Genomic DNA, 16915 nt, shown 5'->3' with positions numbered 1-16915 from the left:
ACACACACACACACACACACACACACACACACACACACACACCCCAAAGGCAGGAAAAGGGGATAATAAGAGAAACAATTTTTTGTAAACTTTAATAGAACAGCTGATCTTGTGCAACTAATAATTAAATAATTCTATATTTCTATGCTCCTGTATTCACCCATTTTTTTCTTGTAAATCACTGAAAATAAATATGCACCTATTGTAAAAGATTTTATTTTTTTTTATTTATTTACTAGCGGCCCGGTGCATGAAATTCATGCACTCTGGGGGGTACCCCAGCCTGGCCTGTGCCCTCTCACAGTGTGGGAACCCCGCGATCAATCACCCCAAAGAGATAGGCCTCACCCACCCATCCAGGGCTCCTGGATGGATTGCCCCAAAGAGGTAGGCCGGAGCCGGGGTCCTGCCTCCATGCCACACGGAGCTGCGGGACTCCCAGGCCTTGCTACGCACGCAGTCCTGCCCACCCGCGTGCACCCACTGAGCACGCAGCATCCTGGTGATGGATTGTGACAGCATGAGGGCATCACATCGTGATGGTGTGAGGGCATGATGGCCATTTGCATATTAGCTCTTTATTATATAGGATTTATTTATTTAATTTATTTTGTTAATCCTTGCCTGAAGATAATTTTTCCATTGATTTTTAGAGAGAGTGAAAGGGGGGAAAGGAGGAGGAGAGAGAGAGAGAGAGAGAGAAACATCCATGTGAGAGAGACACATCAATTGGTTGCCTCCCACACGCACCCTGATGGGGGCCAGGGAATGAAACTGAAATATGCCCTTCACCAGGAATCAAACCTGCAGCCCTTCAGGTGTATGGGCCACTGAGCCACACCAGCCAGGGCAAAAGATTACATTTTTTAAAGCTATGCTAAACTCAGCTGTGTGACCATATAGTTAGCATATGGGTAAATGCTTTAATCTAAAGTATCTCAGAGTACCTAAAAATAGGGTAATTTTCAAGCTCTAAAGAGTGAAAATAAAAATGACTAGAACCCACTGACCAAAAGAGAAATGGCAAAAAATGCTGGCTTCCTGGTACTTAGCCTCACCGTTCGATCAGCACTCTCACCCAAAGGAGCATTTTAAAAATTAATAAGTGATGCATATTAAGAGGCCATTTCAACACTTCTGAATGATTTTAATACTTCTGAATGATTCATAGTTATTGGTCAAATGTAATTACCATTTAAGAAATATAATTCAATATTAATATTTAACTTTTATTTTAATAGCCTTTGCTCTATCACCTTGTCAAAGACCCTTTGAAAGCCTGACTAAATCATATTCATGGATAAAGTTTTGTGTAAATGCATGTTTAATCCTTAAATGAGCTGCAATAGTTACTAGTAAATCATGGTTTGTTCTTAGAGGAACCTTTTGGCTTTTTCTCCTAGTAGGTTACATGCGTCTAAATGTTCTGTAACCCTTTTTGTTACTGTAGAGTTACAATCTTGTCCTAAATGGAACTTGTTGACCTCTCTGTGATTTTTGTTTTTAAGGATAGAGTTTGTTCTTTTTAATTCTTTATACAATTGAATATAGTAGTAAGCACATTTCTTAGGAACTTCTTAGAATCTTGATACCCAGGATCTGGAATTGGGAGAAATTGACATCGCTTGACACTAATGCCCCTAAAGATTTCTTAAATTTTTCCCTTAAGTACCATTATATTGTCCAGACAAAATGAAATATAGTCAAAATAATTTGAAAACAATTTTTCTTCACTAAGTCATATTGTCAGTCAACCATTTAAAGCAGCAGTCCTCCATTTCTATTCTCCGTTTTTGTAAAACTAGAATTATATGCTCAAGTCTATAGCACTGTTTGATCTGGCACCCTCTATAGCTCACCAGTTTATATAATACTTTAACACTCTCCTATTAGTCATGTTAGAACTTCTTGTAAAGAAGCTTACAGACTCATGGAAGATATCTTCAAGTTTGACATTCTCTGTGGACTTGTCAGCTATCACTTGTGTTATCTTCCACTTGTGGGATAAATCCTTTTACTTCAAGAAGTTTCTTTCTTTAAATTTTTTCCCTCTAGTTTAGCTCCGGGTTTCTATAAGTCTCAGGGATTTTGAACTCTCAGGAAACTTTATATGGAGCTTCCAGTATTTAACATTTACCCATTCCTAGTTTATTGGTTCCCTTTTAAAATGTTACCTTCCACGATTTACTAATAGGCAACCAGATTTTATCCTAGTTCAATACATGTATGACATGTGATTCTGGTTTTTCTACTGTAACAGTACATTGATATGCTTAATGTTGTTGGACCTTCCTCATAGTAGCTACTTTGTGACTTCCTAGGTATGCCTCAAGGCTAGGTCTAGGAAATTTACCTTTCTCATGAGTTTTTAAAGTACTAATTGAACATGTAATTGTTTATAATATCCAGTTACTTACCTCATGCTTTCCATTCTGGGTAAAATATGCTACCCGCTGTGTTTGAGAAACTTAAGTTCCTAATTGTTATACCTGGTATAACTTTCCAAACTCTCCCAATTTTCATGGTTAGACTATATAACATTTCTATATGCAGGACACCTTTATAGGTTTACACTTTTACCATCTTGCATTTCATCATTCTCCAAGTAAAATGTCGACCTATACCTATTGATCCTAGGAATTGATTTTGTCTCAACCAAGATCACATACATGTAGTTATATTTCCAAACCATTTTTCCCACTGTGACCTACAAAGTTTATTTAATTTGTGCTTAATTTTCCATCTTAATTCTTTATCAAAATGACTTAATTATCTTACCTGAATTCCATAATTGGTGAATTCATAACACTCAGATAGAGAAAGTTCCTTTAATTTTTTATGTCTGGAAAGTGTCGACAAACCCTAAAAATGTTTAATGTAAAGATTATTTTGTGGTTATAGTTTAGATAGAAGATATATTTCCAATAAGAGAGCCATTCATACGAAAATATTTAGCTTCTGTCTTATATTTCTTTACACTTAGCAAATCATAAAATAACTTTGGTTAGGCAACAATATTAAATAAAAATTTCAGGTTGTCTCTAATGTTTTTGCAAAAAGTGTCACAGTACCCCAGGACCAGAAAACTCCTTATCTTGTTAACTGTTTCCAAGTAAATGTTATCTAAATCAATACAAACAAATCTTAAAGACCCCTAAACTTACACCTTTATTTTGAAGATATTTAATGTGGCTAATGAATCTGTTTTTCAATAAATTCTTACTGTCTCACCTAAAAATCTTTAGCTGATTTTATTATGTTTAATTGCTTGAAAAGAGGGAACAGATCTTTATATAAAGGCCTGTGGACAGATAAAATCATTCATCAATAGTCCACTTCTTTTTCAGTTCAAAAGCTTTCTTTCTTCTTATTTAAAAAAAACAGATTGCCCTTTTCAGTTTAAATTTAATTATAGTTTATATATAATATTAGTTTCTTGTCTAAATATAGTGATTCAACATTCATATACCTTACAATGTGATCACTACACTAAGTCGTAATCATCTATTACTGTGCAAACTTACCACAATGTTATTGACTATATATAATTCCCCTTTACCTTTTTCACTCATCCCCACACCCACACCACTTTGGCAACCATCAGTTTTAATCACAGTTTCTACAATTCTGTTTTTGTTTTGTTTGTTCATTTTATGTTTGTTTAAGATTCCATGTTTAAGTGAAGCCATATGGTATTTGTCTTTCTCTGTCTGACTTATTTCACTTAGCATAATACCTACTTGGTCCATTATGTTCTTGCAAATGGCAAGATTTTATTTTTTTATTGCTGTGTAAATTCCATTGTGTGTGTGTGTGTGTGTGTGTGTGTGTGTGTAAACACTTAGGTTGTTTCCAATTCTTGGCTACGGTGCAATGAACATAGGAGTGTGTATATGTTCTCAAATGAGTTTCCATTTTCTTCAGATAAATACCCAGAAGTGGAATTGCTGGGTCATATGGTAGTTTTATTTTTAGTTTTTTGAGGCTGCGCCATACTCTTTTCCATAGTGTCTGCACCAATTTGCATTCCATTAACAGTGCATGAAGGTTCCCTTTTCTCCACATCCTCAACAATATGTTATTTATTGACTTTCAGATGATAGCCATTCTGACTGGTGTGATATGATATTTCATTGTGGTTTTTATTTGCAATTCTCTGAAAACAGCCCTTAAATTTTTTATGAGTGGTTTTGCTGTCCCGCTTCTCAATACTTCCCCCATAAACTGGCATAACTCTCAGATAATGAACTGATTAATGTGCCTTATCGATGCCATCCTCCGGTTTGCAATCGGGATCACATTACTTTTATAATTCCATAAGCTATGTTTCCTAGACCAGGTGGACAAGGAGAGTTCCTTCTCGTTCTATCATCCCAGAACTGGCTGTCAGGGAAAACAACAAAAATAGTATATGAATTTCTCCTTTTAAATTTTTATTTGCAGGATTGATTTACACAACATTGGGACCATAATTTAAAATGATTTTGAAAATATTATGTTTTTTTTAAATGATGCACATAAAAAAATCCAGATCAAGGGAGAAAGTGCTTGGAATTCTTATTAAACAAAGCCACTGTTTAAATTGTAATATCTAACTTCAGTTAACATTTTTGTACACCACCCCAAAATAAAATCACTTTGTTTATTCTTTTAATTATTTTATGACAAATGTGGATTCTTTTGTTAAGAACACATTATGTTTTCTGCCTCCTTGTTTCAAAACAGAATGACCAAACCCTGTGGAGCCATTCACATGTGGTCTGGGTTCCAGATGTGGATGCTATTTTATTGATGTTAGAAGAACTGGATTTAGGTATTCCCCCAACAGAAACCATATTGTTTGAACAAAAATATTAAGTAAGAGATGCAAAGTTTGTCTCTTTGCCCTGTACTTGATAGTAGCTAAATATGTTTTATTATATTTATTATGTAGCCAAGTTAGAATTTTTTAAGGTGAACTGGAAATTAAGTACACTTGCTAACTGTGACATTTAACAGTCTACATTCTCTTTACCGTTTTATTGAAAATCACTAAAAATTAATATTTGCTAATATTAAAATAGAATTCCTTGTTTTATCACTATAATTGCTCATTAAAATGTGTGACCTCAAAATTTTATTACTTAACATCATTAGTAAACGCAAATCAAAACCACAATGAAATGCCACTACATACGTACTAGGATGGCTATTCTTTTTTTTTTTTTTTTAAATATATTTTATTGATTTTTTACAGAGAGGAAGGGAGAGAGATAGAGAGCTAGAAACATCGATGAGAGAGAAACATCGATCAGCTGCCTCCTGCACATCTCCTACTGGGGATGTGCCCGCAACCCAGGTACATGCCCTTGACCGGAATCGATCCCGGGACCTGTCAGTCCGCAGGCCGACGCTCTATCCACTGAGCCAAACCGGTTTCGGCTAGGATGGCTATTCTTAACAAGACAGATCATAAAATGTCTTGGTGAGGATGAGAAGAAATTAAAACTCATTAATGTTGATGAGAATGTGGAATGCTCCAATCACTTTAAAAAATAGTCTAGCAGTTCTTCAAAATGTTAAACATAGTTACCATATGCCTCAGCAATTTCACTCCTAGTTATATATCCAAGAGAAATGAAAATGTATGTCAACACAAAAACTTGTACACAAATATTCCTAGCAGCATTATTCATTTAGGAAAAAAAGTAAAAGTAGCCAAATGTTTCAAATGATGAAAGATAAACGTGTTATAGTCATACGATGGAATATTTGGCAATAAGAAAAAGTACTGATGCATACTACTATAGAGGAACATTTAAAACCTTATGCTCAGTAAAAGCAGCCAGACCTAGCCCCGGCCAGTGTGGTTCGGTTGGTTGGAGCGTATAGTCCTGTGCACCAATGGGATGCAGGTTTGAGTCCCAATCTGGGCACATACCAGCTTGTGGTTTCAATCCTCTGTTGGGTGTGTGCAGGGTTCATTTTAATCATAGCTTTCTGACTCAGAAGCTTTTCAGATTAATGACCTAAAGAAATCAGAACCAGCGAGGTAAAATGTTCTACTTGGCACCACGAGGCTCATAAAAGCTCCAAACTAGGAGGTGTTCTCTGAAAAAAGTGATGGTTTCAACATTTTACAGACTTTCTTTATACTTTTACAGAGTCTTAAATCTCAGGTCTGGGCAAAATGCATTCATTCTTAATTCATATTCGTTTGATAGATATATATTTAGCATGTATTTATTATACTGATCAGGCTCTGGGGTAGAAACTGGGAGTATAAAGGTCAATGAGGTACAGTATTTGCTCTCAAGGAGTCCACAGTCTGGCATGGAAAACAGGCATATACAACAGATGATTACAACCCAGTAAAAGGTAAATACTGTGCACAGTGGTGGTACCACAGAGGGATGATGAGGCCAGCCACTGTGGATTAGAGAAGACTCCATGAAGGAGAATCATAAGTTGCCAAGAAAACTATAGAGGGGAAGACATTCTAGGAAGAAGGAACAGAATTGCAAAAGCATTAAGATTTAAAACAATATGGGATGTATAGGGAACTATACAGCATGGCATGAATAGATTTATAATAAATTTTTTGTTGTTGTCAATTCTCACCCAAGGATATTTTTTCTATTGATTTTTTTAGAGAGAGTGGAAGGGGCAAGGGAGGAGAGAGAGAGAGAGAGAGAGAGATCGAAGTGAGAGAGACACATTGATTGGTTGACTCCCACTTGCACCCTAACCAGGGCAGGGGATCAAACCTGCAACCAAGGTACATGCCCTTGACCAGGAATCAAGCCCATGACCCTTTGGTGCATGGGCCAATGCTCTAACCATTGAGCAACGCCAGCCAGGGCAATAACAAATTTTTAAAAAATATCTGAAGAGCAGATCCAAGAACTTCTCTTAAGGAGAAAACTGTGGGGCTTTATTTTGGTTTTCTTTTAATACCCTGTTAAGTGCTTGGGATAGAAGTCCTGGGGATTGGCTGGTCGAGAGAGAGAGAGAGAGAGAGAGATCGAAGTGAGAGAGACACATTGATTGGTTGACTCCCACTTGCACCCTAACCAGGGCAGGGGATCAAACCTGCAACCAAGGTACATGCCCTTGACCAGGAATCAAGCCCATGACCCTTTGGTGCATGGGCCAATGCTCTAACCATTGAGCAACGCCAGCCAGGGCAATAACAAATTTTTAAAAAATATCTGAAGAGCAGATCCAAGAACTTCTCTTAAGGAGAAAACTGTGGGGCTTTATTTTGGTTTTCTTTTAATACCCTGTTAAGTGCTTGGGATAGAAGTCCTGGGGATTGGCTGGTCCCTCCTTTTACTTCTGGGAGGGATGAAAAGAGGAGAGTCCGAAGAGAAGAAAAAATAAAAAGGAATGAAGAACCAACAAGGTGGAGTAATTGTGTCTCCGTGGGGCAAAGGCAGATGGATGCTTACTTTTCAGGAAAGTTGTAACATCATGAAAATTTAAAGCTTCCTTCATTTCCTTCAAAAGTTAGCTACACTCATGAATGCTTTGCAGGAAAGGTTTTGGTTTTATTTTCCTAAAGTGTAAGAAGGAGCAAAAGTTAATCAGGCAAAGCACAGAGGAAAGCAGCTGGTGTGCAGGCTGGAAGAATCAGATTGCAAATTGGACGAGAAAGCGAGGCCCCAGAAATTCGTAAGAATCTTGGTGAGCAGTTTGCTCCGTCGTAGGCCTTGGAAGTCAGGAACCTGAGTCAGAGGGCCCAGGCGCCCCTCGCAGTTGATTTATATTACAGCTCTGGTATGAGGGTCACTGAAGGAAATGTCAAGACATAAGACCCAAAAGGAAGTAGGCACCAAGTCAGGAGAACCTTGTAAATTATTCTGAGGAATTTGGATTTCATCCCATGCAACAGAGGTAAGCAAAGCTTTCCCTTGGTGTGGAATATGAGCTGCCACATAAGTGGCCATAATGCAAAAAAGAACGAGGATATGTTTCAAGAGAGATACGAGGGGGCCACAGAGCAAAAAGTCACTGCTTCCAGTTGGCGGTTTAGAAGAGACTTTCATGGAAAAGGGAGAATTTAAATTAGGGCTTAAAGACTAAGATTTTGACAAGCGAAATAATGGGAGCAGTGTTTCAGGCTGAGGAAACAGCATGAACAAAGACTGCATTTGGAAAGTGTGAGTTGTTTGAGAAGTTATTCAGTTTGGGGTCTCTAGTAGTAGTGAGAGGGGACATCGAACACTGCCAGGAACAGATCCATGGACACAGACATTTAGAAGCAGACAAGTCCTTGAAAACTATTCTCCCCTCCCTCCCAATATTACATCTGGAATTGTTTAGCTAATGAGTATCACCAACATAAACATAAAGCATCCTTTCCCCTTAGTTTTAAAATATCCATAGAAAGGTTAAAAGAATGGTACAATGAACACCTATATATATACCCTTTACCTAAATTCACCAATTATAAACATTTTTCCAGGAGTCTAGGATGACTCAAAACTCTGATGTAATTATTGGGGGTTAGATCATGGGAAATCTAAAAACAAAAGATCCTTGACAGTCAGCAAACAAAAGCAGCCTCCTCTCTTCCTGCCTTTATTTTGAGGATACAGTGGGACATGAGTTGTGATACAGAAGGTAGAATTGTGGGGCGGGGGCGGGGGGGAATAGAAGGAGGTTGTTAAATAGTTGTGTAAAAGTTCTGTGATTCCTTGCCAAACATACTGAGGAACAAAACAAACAAAAATGAAAATTCTGAAAGTCAAATGGGTATTTACCTTCTTTTTGTCACCCAGGCCCAAAGGGGCCCATAGGATAGAGAGATGTGTCCTGGTGCTGGAATTAAACAGATCTAAAACGGAATTCAGCATCTTTTCTCCAAGTCCTCATCCCTCTCTTAGATTCTTTTCCTGGTTAATGATACCACCAGGTCTACAATTGACCAGTTAAAACTCTGGGCATTGTCTGTGTCTCCTCCTCTCCCCTTTGCTCCCCCTATCTAGCCAATCTCACCAAGCCCTGTCTGTACTACCTCCGAAACATCTCTCATACATGTCCCTTCTGCCACTACTATCAAAACCTCCTTATTTCTAGCTATCATTGCAGTAGTTCACCCTTTCTTACATAGATCTTCCTTGCTGTCATTTCTGTGCCCAAATCTGTCTGAGTCCTTCTCTGCAGAGTTCTTCCGTGTCTCTCATTGCATATAGCGTGTTGTCTGAATCGCTTTGCGGCCATCCAAGACCACTCACATTCTTCCTCCACCTCCTTCTCCGGCTTCATCTCCCTCCACGTCCCCTGTCCTCTTGGGCCATACTCTGACAGTATGAAGTCACCTTCCAACAGGTAACTTTCTCTCATGACTCCATGCCTTTTGACCTGCTTCTTCCTCCACTGAGAATGTCCTTTCCTTCTTTGCCTGACAAATAACCTACCGAAGCTTTCAGCTGCACCTCAAAAGCTGGAAAGCCTCGCCTGACTTCTTCACAAGACATAGCACCCACTTTCCAACGCCTCCACTCTGCCAGGATGCAGGATCTGTGCACAAGTCTGTATTACAACAAATATGCCTCATTATTTCATAAATCCAGTTAATTATTGCTGAGATGTACTGGATACTTTCCAGGTGCCAGGCACTATGTTAAGCAGTTTGCATTTGTTATCTTATTTAATCCTCACAACACTGAGGAAAAGTAATATTATAATCACTATTCCAAAGAGAGGGAAATGGAGGCGCAGAGAGGTTAAGTCACTTGCCCAAGGTTACTTAAGTGTGCTGGCACCAGCCAGGATGTGAGCCCACACCCTGAACTCATGCTTTTCGGAATCTGTAACCATGTAGTGCTGTTACTATTGTTGGTGTTTTGGCACTAGGCTGCACCTTGAGACCAGTACTTTTGCTTTAAATTGAGTACTCCCAGAACCTAGCATAGTGTTTGACACAGTTGACAATGAATAAATACGTGTGAATGAATGAATAGTCTATAAAATTAGCTGTTTTTAGTAGACCCAGTTTTCTCTTATCTTGCTGGCATACTCTCAGAATTCTTGTTTGGAATCTACTTCCCTTTGTGAATCAGTGTTTACATTTCATATGTTTCTTTCTGAAAGATTTGCTCTGTTTGGTGCTGCTTACCACATTATTTCATGAGTAAATGACAAAACTTCTACTTGGAAATATGTTTTATCTCGATTAACACATTCCCTTTCCAGAATCACTGATAACACTGTCTTGTACAATGTCCTTGAAAATGTATCTTAACCTCCCAAGTGATTTTCCCTTCTATACTCTGGTTAGTGATTACAATTTTGTATAAATAACTTACCTTTTCTTCTCAGTTATTTTTGTTTATTTCTATTTATTTGACTCTTAGTATGAATTTTGTAATCATGTTTCTTTCTTAAAGGTATCAACCTCCCTGGCCTAATTTATTGACCTACAGAAGGAAACTAGGCTTTGGTCAACACACAGAAATAGATCCTTATATATTTATGGAGGGAAGGAAAATCAGCATCTCTGTTATCTAAAAATAGAGCAACTTGCCTTGAGACTGTTTGCCTCTTACCTGATGGAGGTAGAGAGGAGGGTTATGCCACCAAAGAATTTCCGTGAAGGAAGTGACAAGCTTAAGTTGGCCGCTGCTTTTTGCAATGTTTTTGGTAGGCGTTTTGCTGGAAACAGGGGACAACTGCCTGTAACCTGTGCGAGGAAAGCCACTATTGCCAGGTATGGAGCCAGCAGATTTATAGAAGACCAGTGGCTGGAGAGAGGGGCCTGGAAAGGACTAAGGAGGGGTCCCGTTTTATGTGGGAAAGTACAAGGGCAGACTTCTTGTTATGTGCAAATCCGTTTGTCTCTGAGTTAGCCTGCTTCCTTCCTTTTCACTCCCATTCTTTCTATTTCTTGAATCCCAAGTGATTTCATATGTTTCCTGCCTGAGAGGTTTTGCTTCCCTGAACCTCAGGCTTTGTGTGTGTGTTCCCTGCAGATGGGTGGTCTCTTGAAAGAGTATCATCAGATTAAGACATGCAGCTGTAAGCACTCCCTCTCCAGCGCAGAGCTTTGCTGAGAGTATGTGGAATTTAAAGAAGCCATGTTTGGTTGAGAGGAAGGAAATGGTACCAGATCCATTCACTCACTGACGCACTGGTCAACTATTTTATATTGCTCTTACATTCTAGGCATTATGCTGGGCATCCCAAAGACAGGATGATCCAGCCTCTGCCCTCAAGAAGCGCATAGTGCCAGAGGGAGACAGGCTTGGAACAAATATTAAAATATAATGAGCTGATTGCTCTAGTGAAGGCATTACAAAATACGGTGGAAACACAAGCCAGGGAAATCCTAACCCTGCCCAGGAATTCCAGCAGAGCTCCACACAGCTGGAACTTGAAAGATAAGGGGGGAGGATGTTTCAGAGGGAATAACTTGCAGAAACTGGAAGGCAAGGAGAGCTTCACTTGGGGAGCCATATAGGAGAGTGTAGGTAGGCAGGGGCCACCTCAGGAAGAGCTTGGTCCTTCACACTGGATTATTTGGACTTTATACTGTAGTCACTGTGAGGCTCCTGAAGAATTCTGAGCAAGGAAGTCAAAGGTTCACATTTGCATGCTGGAAGGTCACACTGCAGCAGAGTAAATTTGAGGACAGTGATATTTAAGGCAAGAGGGGTTAGTAAGAAGAAACAGTGCTTGAACTATGGCAGTGACAGCAAGGATGGAGAGGAGAAGGGGAAGAGATATAAAAGATATTTAGACTACAATGATTGTTAAAGTTCTCACATTGGCTTTGTTCTGTTCAAGGATATTATTTAGTCATAGATTATTTTTGGCTAGAAATATCTGAAACTGGATGGCCTTATAACATATACAATTAAAATTAACATGGATATCACATGCTGATATTTAATTAGGTGGGGGTTTTTTTGCAATTTAATTTGAAAATAATTTGTGTGCTACTCATAATTCAAGAGTCATTATTACTGTGAAGTCATCTAAGTAGGAAACACCCTTCTGGGGAACTGTGCTGTAATGTGGCAGACATAAGGTTACAGTACCCTGGGAACTAAAGAATGCTTACTTATTCAGAAAAACACATAGAGACATTGATGTCACCATGTGATTTATGTTTTCTTAAAGAAAAAAAATGCATCAATGAAGTAAAACCTATTGATATTGCCTTGAAATGATATTGATTGAGAAGTATGATTTTCTGATAATTATGACAGCATGAAAAATGTTTATTATAGATCAAATTAAGTCAGAACCTTAAAAGCTTGACTATTAGCCTATGTCAAGATGCTTTATGTCATAATCATCAGTGATTAACTTGTTCAGCATCTACCTCCCTAGGCACATGAAGAATGGAAGGACAAGTAACCACAATAATCAAACAAGAAGAAATAAAAGGAATCCAAATTGGGCAGGAGGAAGTAAAACTGTCATTATTTACAGATGACATGATATTATATATAGAAAACACTAAAGACTCTACCGAAAAGCTACTAGATTTAATAAACAAATTCAGTAAAGTATCAGGGTACAAAATTAATATTTAGAAACAGGTGGCATTTCTATACATCAATAATGAACTATCAGAAAAAGAAACTAAGAAAACAATCCCATTTACTATTGCAAAAAAATTAATAAGGTACCTAGGCATATATTTAACCAAGGAGATAAAAAGACCTGTACTTGAAAAACTATAGGACATTGAAGAAAAAAATTGGTGAACCTTTTCACCCAGTGATCCCCCTTCTAAGAATATATCCTAAAATCCCAAAGCACCAATCATAAAGAATATATGCACCCCTATGTTCATAGCAGCATTATTTACAATTGCCAAGATCTGGAAACAGCCCAATGCCCATCAGTAGATGAGTGAATAAAAAAGAGCTTTGGTACATTCACACGATGGAATGCTATGTAGCTGTGAAAAAAAAAAAAGCTAAAGAAATTTTATGTTTTGCAACAGCATGGATGGATCTGGAGATTATTATGCTAAGTGAAATAAGTCAGAGAAAGACAGATACCATATGATCTCACATATATGTGGAATCTAAATAACAAAAATAAACTGACAAACAAATTAGAAACAGAAGCATGGATGCATGGAACCAACTGACAGCTGTCAGAGTGGAGGGGCGTGGGGGAACTGGATGAAAGAAGGTGAAGGGAATAGTCGAAGAAAACATGTGCATAAACAATAGACACAGACAGCAGTGTGGTGATGACCAGGGGGGGTGGGAGGCGGGAGCTGAGTGGAGGTGGGCTAAGTGGGTGGGGAGAATAGGACATTTGTAATAGTGTCAACAATAAAAAAGAAGTAAAAAGGAAGTTGAAAGGACAAGCATCTCAGACAGAAGGTGCAATGTGTTTAAAGGTCCTGCAGTAGAAAAGAATTGGTTTGTTTGAGGAACTAGAGGATGGCAGTGGAGCTAGAGGAAAGGGAATGAAGTGAACAGATGCATGAAATGTTATCAGAGGGGTAAGGCAGGGATCTGTTCAATTAATGGTAAATGTTCTTTCAAATTTTGGTTTTTAATTTCTCTGTTCTGTTAGACACTGTTGGTTATTCCCTCAGCACTCACTTCACACATGACTACATTCACCTGGTTCTCTTATAACCTTTTTCACCTTTCTTTAGTGTCCTTCATAGATTTGTCATCTTCTTCCAGATCCTTAAATATTGATATTCTGTTGTGTTTTCCTGGGTGCACATTTCTTCTCAGTCCCTACACTATCTTTTAGGACCTTGGTCATATTCACACTTCCATGCTCATGACTGCCATATCTAAATCTCCCTTCAGGGTCTCTCTCCCAAGCCTTTGGCCTGAATATTCCATACACTCTCACCCAGTCTGATAAAATGAAGTAACTTTTCCCTCAAAACCTATTATTTTTCTTACATTATCTTTTTTGAGGTAGGACCGCAGTCCACCCAAAGTCATATTTTTGGAATCATTCTTATTCTTCAATCTCCCCCTCCCCTATGTCCTCATCTTCTACAACAAACTAATCACCAAATTATTTTAGTTTCACCTCCTACGTATTCTTGAATATGTCCTTCCCATGCTAGTTCTGGCCTCTGACCTAATTCAAGAACTTACCATCTTTTTTAAAAAAATATATTTTTATTGATTTTTCACAGAGAGGAAGGGGGATAGAGAAGAAACAACGATGAGAGAGAAACATTGATCAGCTGCCTCCTGCCCGCCCCCTACTGGAGATGTGCCCGCAACCAAGGTACATGCCCTTGGCCAGAATCGAACCTGGGACCTTTCAGTCCCCAGGCCAACCCTCTATCCACTGAGCCAAACCGGTTAGGGCTCTTTTTTTTTTTTTTTTTTAATACTAAAATGATCTCCACTGGTCTCCCTTCCTCTAGTCTTTCTCCCCTCTAATCTATCCCCTGGAGAACAACCAAATAATCTATATAAAATAGGAGGCTGACTAGCACTGTGACTACCCTCCCAATTGTTGCTTCACCTTCATTGGTTCAAGTCCAAGCTCCTGGCATAGCATCAAATTCCCTCAGTCACATCTTCTTTTCATGGTGTATTCTAGTAGTACACTAAGCTGCATAAAGTTCCTTGAACAAGCATGCATTTCCATGCTTCTGTATTGTGCTGGCTGAATCAAGATATCCTTTCCTCTGCTTCCTCTATCATTACACCTGTATTTAAATTATCCATACTTACTTATCTTTCTAAATTGGGCTGTAGAGAATAGGTCTAATTCACATTTGATAACTCTACAGCTCAGCATTTGTTCTTTCATTCAATTAATATTTATCTACTACTCCCCAGAGCTCTGGGAAAGCATCAGTGAGCAAAACTAAGTCCCAATCTTCCTGGATCTCACATCCTAGTGAGGGGACTCCAGGAGATTGCCTACATAATGGGCACTCCAGACCTAGTACTCACAGTGAAATTTTTTGAAAATTTGACAAATGAAAATCTTAAACCACTGTCTAAGCACACCGTCTGGAACATTGCTCTGACTCATTTTCCCTCATGAATATGGCGGTGACTAAGGCAACTTAAGCTACAGATTAAACTGCCCTGTCTGTGGATTCTGTGGTCTTTAGTAAATGATAAGTCTCCTGACTGGTGTAAAACATTTTTCCATATAAATGGAGCTATAGCTATAACCTCATTTTCAACTAATCCTCTGGAGTAGGAAGGGAATAAATGACATCCCATTTAATAAGACATTAAGAAAAACTATAGAAGATTAAAGACTTTTAAGATACTTGAAAAACTATTACATTAGTAATCTATTTCCCCTCACTTATAAGCCCATCCTCTTTATATTAGAGAGGAAAATTGACATATTTCCTCTTTCCCTAAAGTGCTTATTAGATAACTTCTTTTTTAAAAATTATTGTTGAAAGTATTACGTATGTCCTTGTTTTTCCCCAGCAACTCCTAGCCCACCCCCCTACCCCCCTTCCAGGCCTTGACCATCCTATTGTCTGTGTCCATGGGTTATGCATATTAGATAACTTTTTAACTTTTGTTCATGGATGATACAATACATTAATCACTATTTTCTACAAAGGAATGGATAAAGACAATAAAATTATTATTATAAGAAGTGTATACAGTTTGAAATAACTGTGTTCCCTCTGCTTTCCTCATTTAAATTAGCTCTCTCAAATAAACTCTTTCTAGATTTCTAAATATCTGTATTTTTGCCTTTGCTAATTAACCTCATGAGTTTCCATGAGTTTCAGAATACAATTCCCCTTCACCTTCTGCAAAACTATAAAGTTCTTGTACCTCTGAGGAGTGAATTACAATGATTTTCCTGCTTATTTCCTGAGCTCTCTACCTCTCTATAACACTATCTTATAGGTGACTCAAACTAAACACGGCCATTTTCCCAACCTGTAGCAAACCTGCTCCTCCCCCTGTGGAAGGCGCACAGGTTAGTTAGTAAGGGACACTACCATTTATACAGATGCTTACGCCAAAAATCTGGCATCATCCTTGCTCCCCTCCCTCTCGTCTATACCCCTGTACTTGGTCTATTTCTATCTCTTGTTGATCCTTCCATCTAAATGTCTCTCAAGTCTTCAGACTTTGCTCCAGCCATCTCCCTGGCTCTAGCCCTAAAGCAGACCCTCATAGCTTTTCACCTGGATTTCAGCTTCATAATCGGTCACCAGTTCACTTATTATTCCCATGTCCCTCCTGCAAACAGAGTGATCTTTTCAAAATGTCCATCTGACCATGTCTAATTGACAGTACTGAATGTCCTTTTATTGCCAAAAGGACAGAGAACAAATTCCTCAATGTGGCTTCTTGGCCTCTCACAACCTGGCCCCTGCCCATCTCTCCAACATCATCTCTCACCACTCTCCTCACAATCTAGCCATACCTAATTCTGCAGATTTCCTGGATGCCACCATCCTTTTAAACCCCTGTGTCTTGGTTCAGACTATTTTGTTGGTTCAGCCCATACCCATTCCCCTTCTATTGGAAAAGGTCAGGTCTGCCCGGCTGGCATGGATCAGTGGTTGAACATTGAAATATGAACTAGGACAGTGATGGCGAACCTTTTGAGCTCGGCGTGTCAGCATTTTGAAAAACCCTAACTTAACTCTGGTGCCGTGTCACATATAGAAATTTTTTGATATTTGCAACCATAGTAAAACAAAGATTTATATTTTTGATATTTATTTTATATATTTAAATGCCATTTAACAAAGAAAAATCAACCAAAAAAATGAGTTTGTGTGTCACCTCTGACACACGTGTCATAGGTTCTCCATCACTGAACTAGGAGGTCACAGTTTCATTCCCAGTCAAGGCACGTGCCCGAGTTGTGGGCTCGATCCCCAGTGTGTGGCGTGCAGGAGGCAGCCAATCAATGATTCTCTCTCATCATTGATGTTTCTATCTCTCTCTCTCCCTCTCCCTTCCTCTCTGAAATATATATATAC

At 38.6% G+C, this 16915-nt stretch overlaps 1 protein-coding gene across 1 annotated transcript in view; it reads right to left on the bottom strand.

Annotated features, from left to right (window-relative positions):
- FBXL13 (F-box and leucine-rich repeat protein 13) overlaps positions 1-16915 on the bottom strand; it is a 156339-nt gene that overhangs the window by 23664 nt on the left and 115760 nt on the right. Inside the window, exon 17 of the mRNA XM_005862988.2 lies at positions 2779-2862. Within this exon, the coding sequence (XP_005863050.2) occupies positions 2779-2862 (84 nt within the window). The remainder of the gene's footprint in view (positions 1-2778; positions 2863-16915) is intronic.

This window comes from Myotis brandtii, unplaced genomic scaffold (genome assembly GCF_000412655.1).
Source record: "Myotis brandtii unplaced genomic scaffold, ASM41265v1 scaffold17, whole genome shotgun sequence".
Taxonomy (NCBI): domain Eukaryota; kingdom Metazoa; phylum Chordata; class Mammalia; order Chiroptera; family Vespertilionidae; genus Myotis; species Myotis brandtii.
This window is presented reverse-complemented; position numbering and strand designations above follow the sequence as displayed.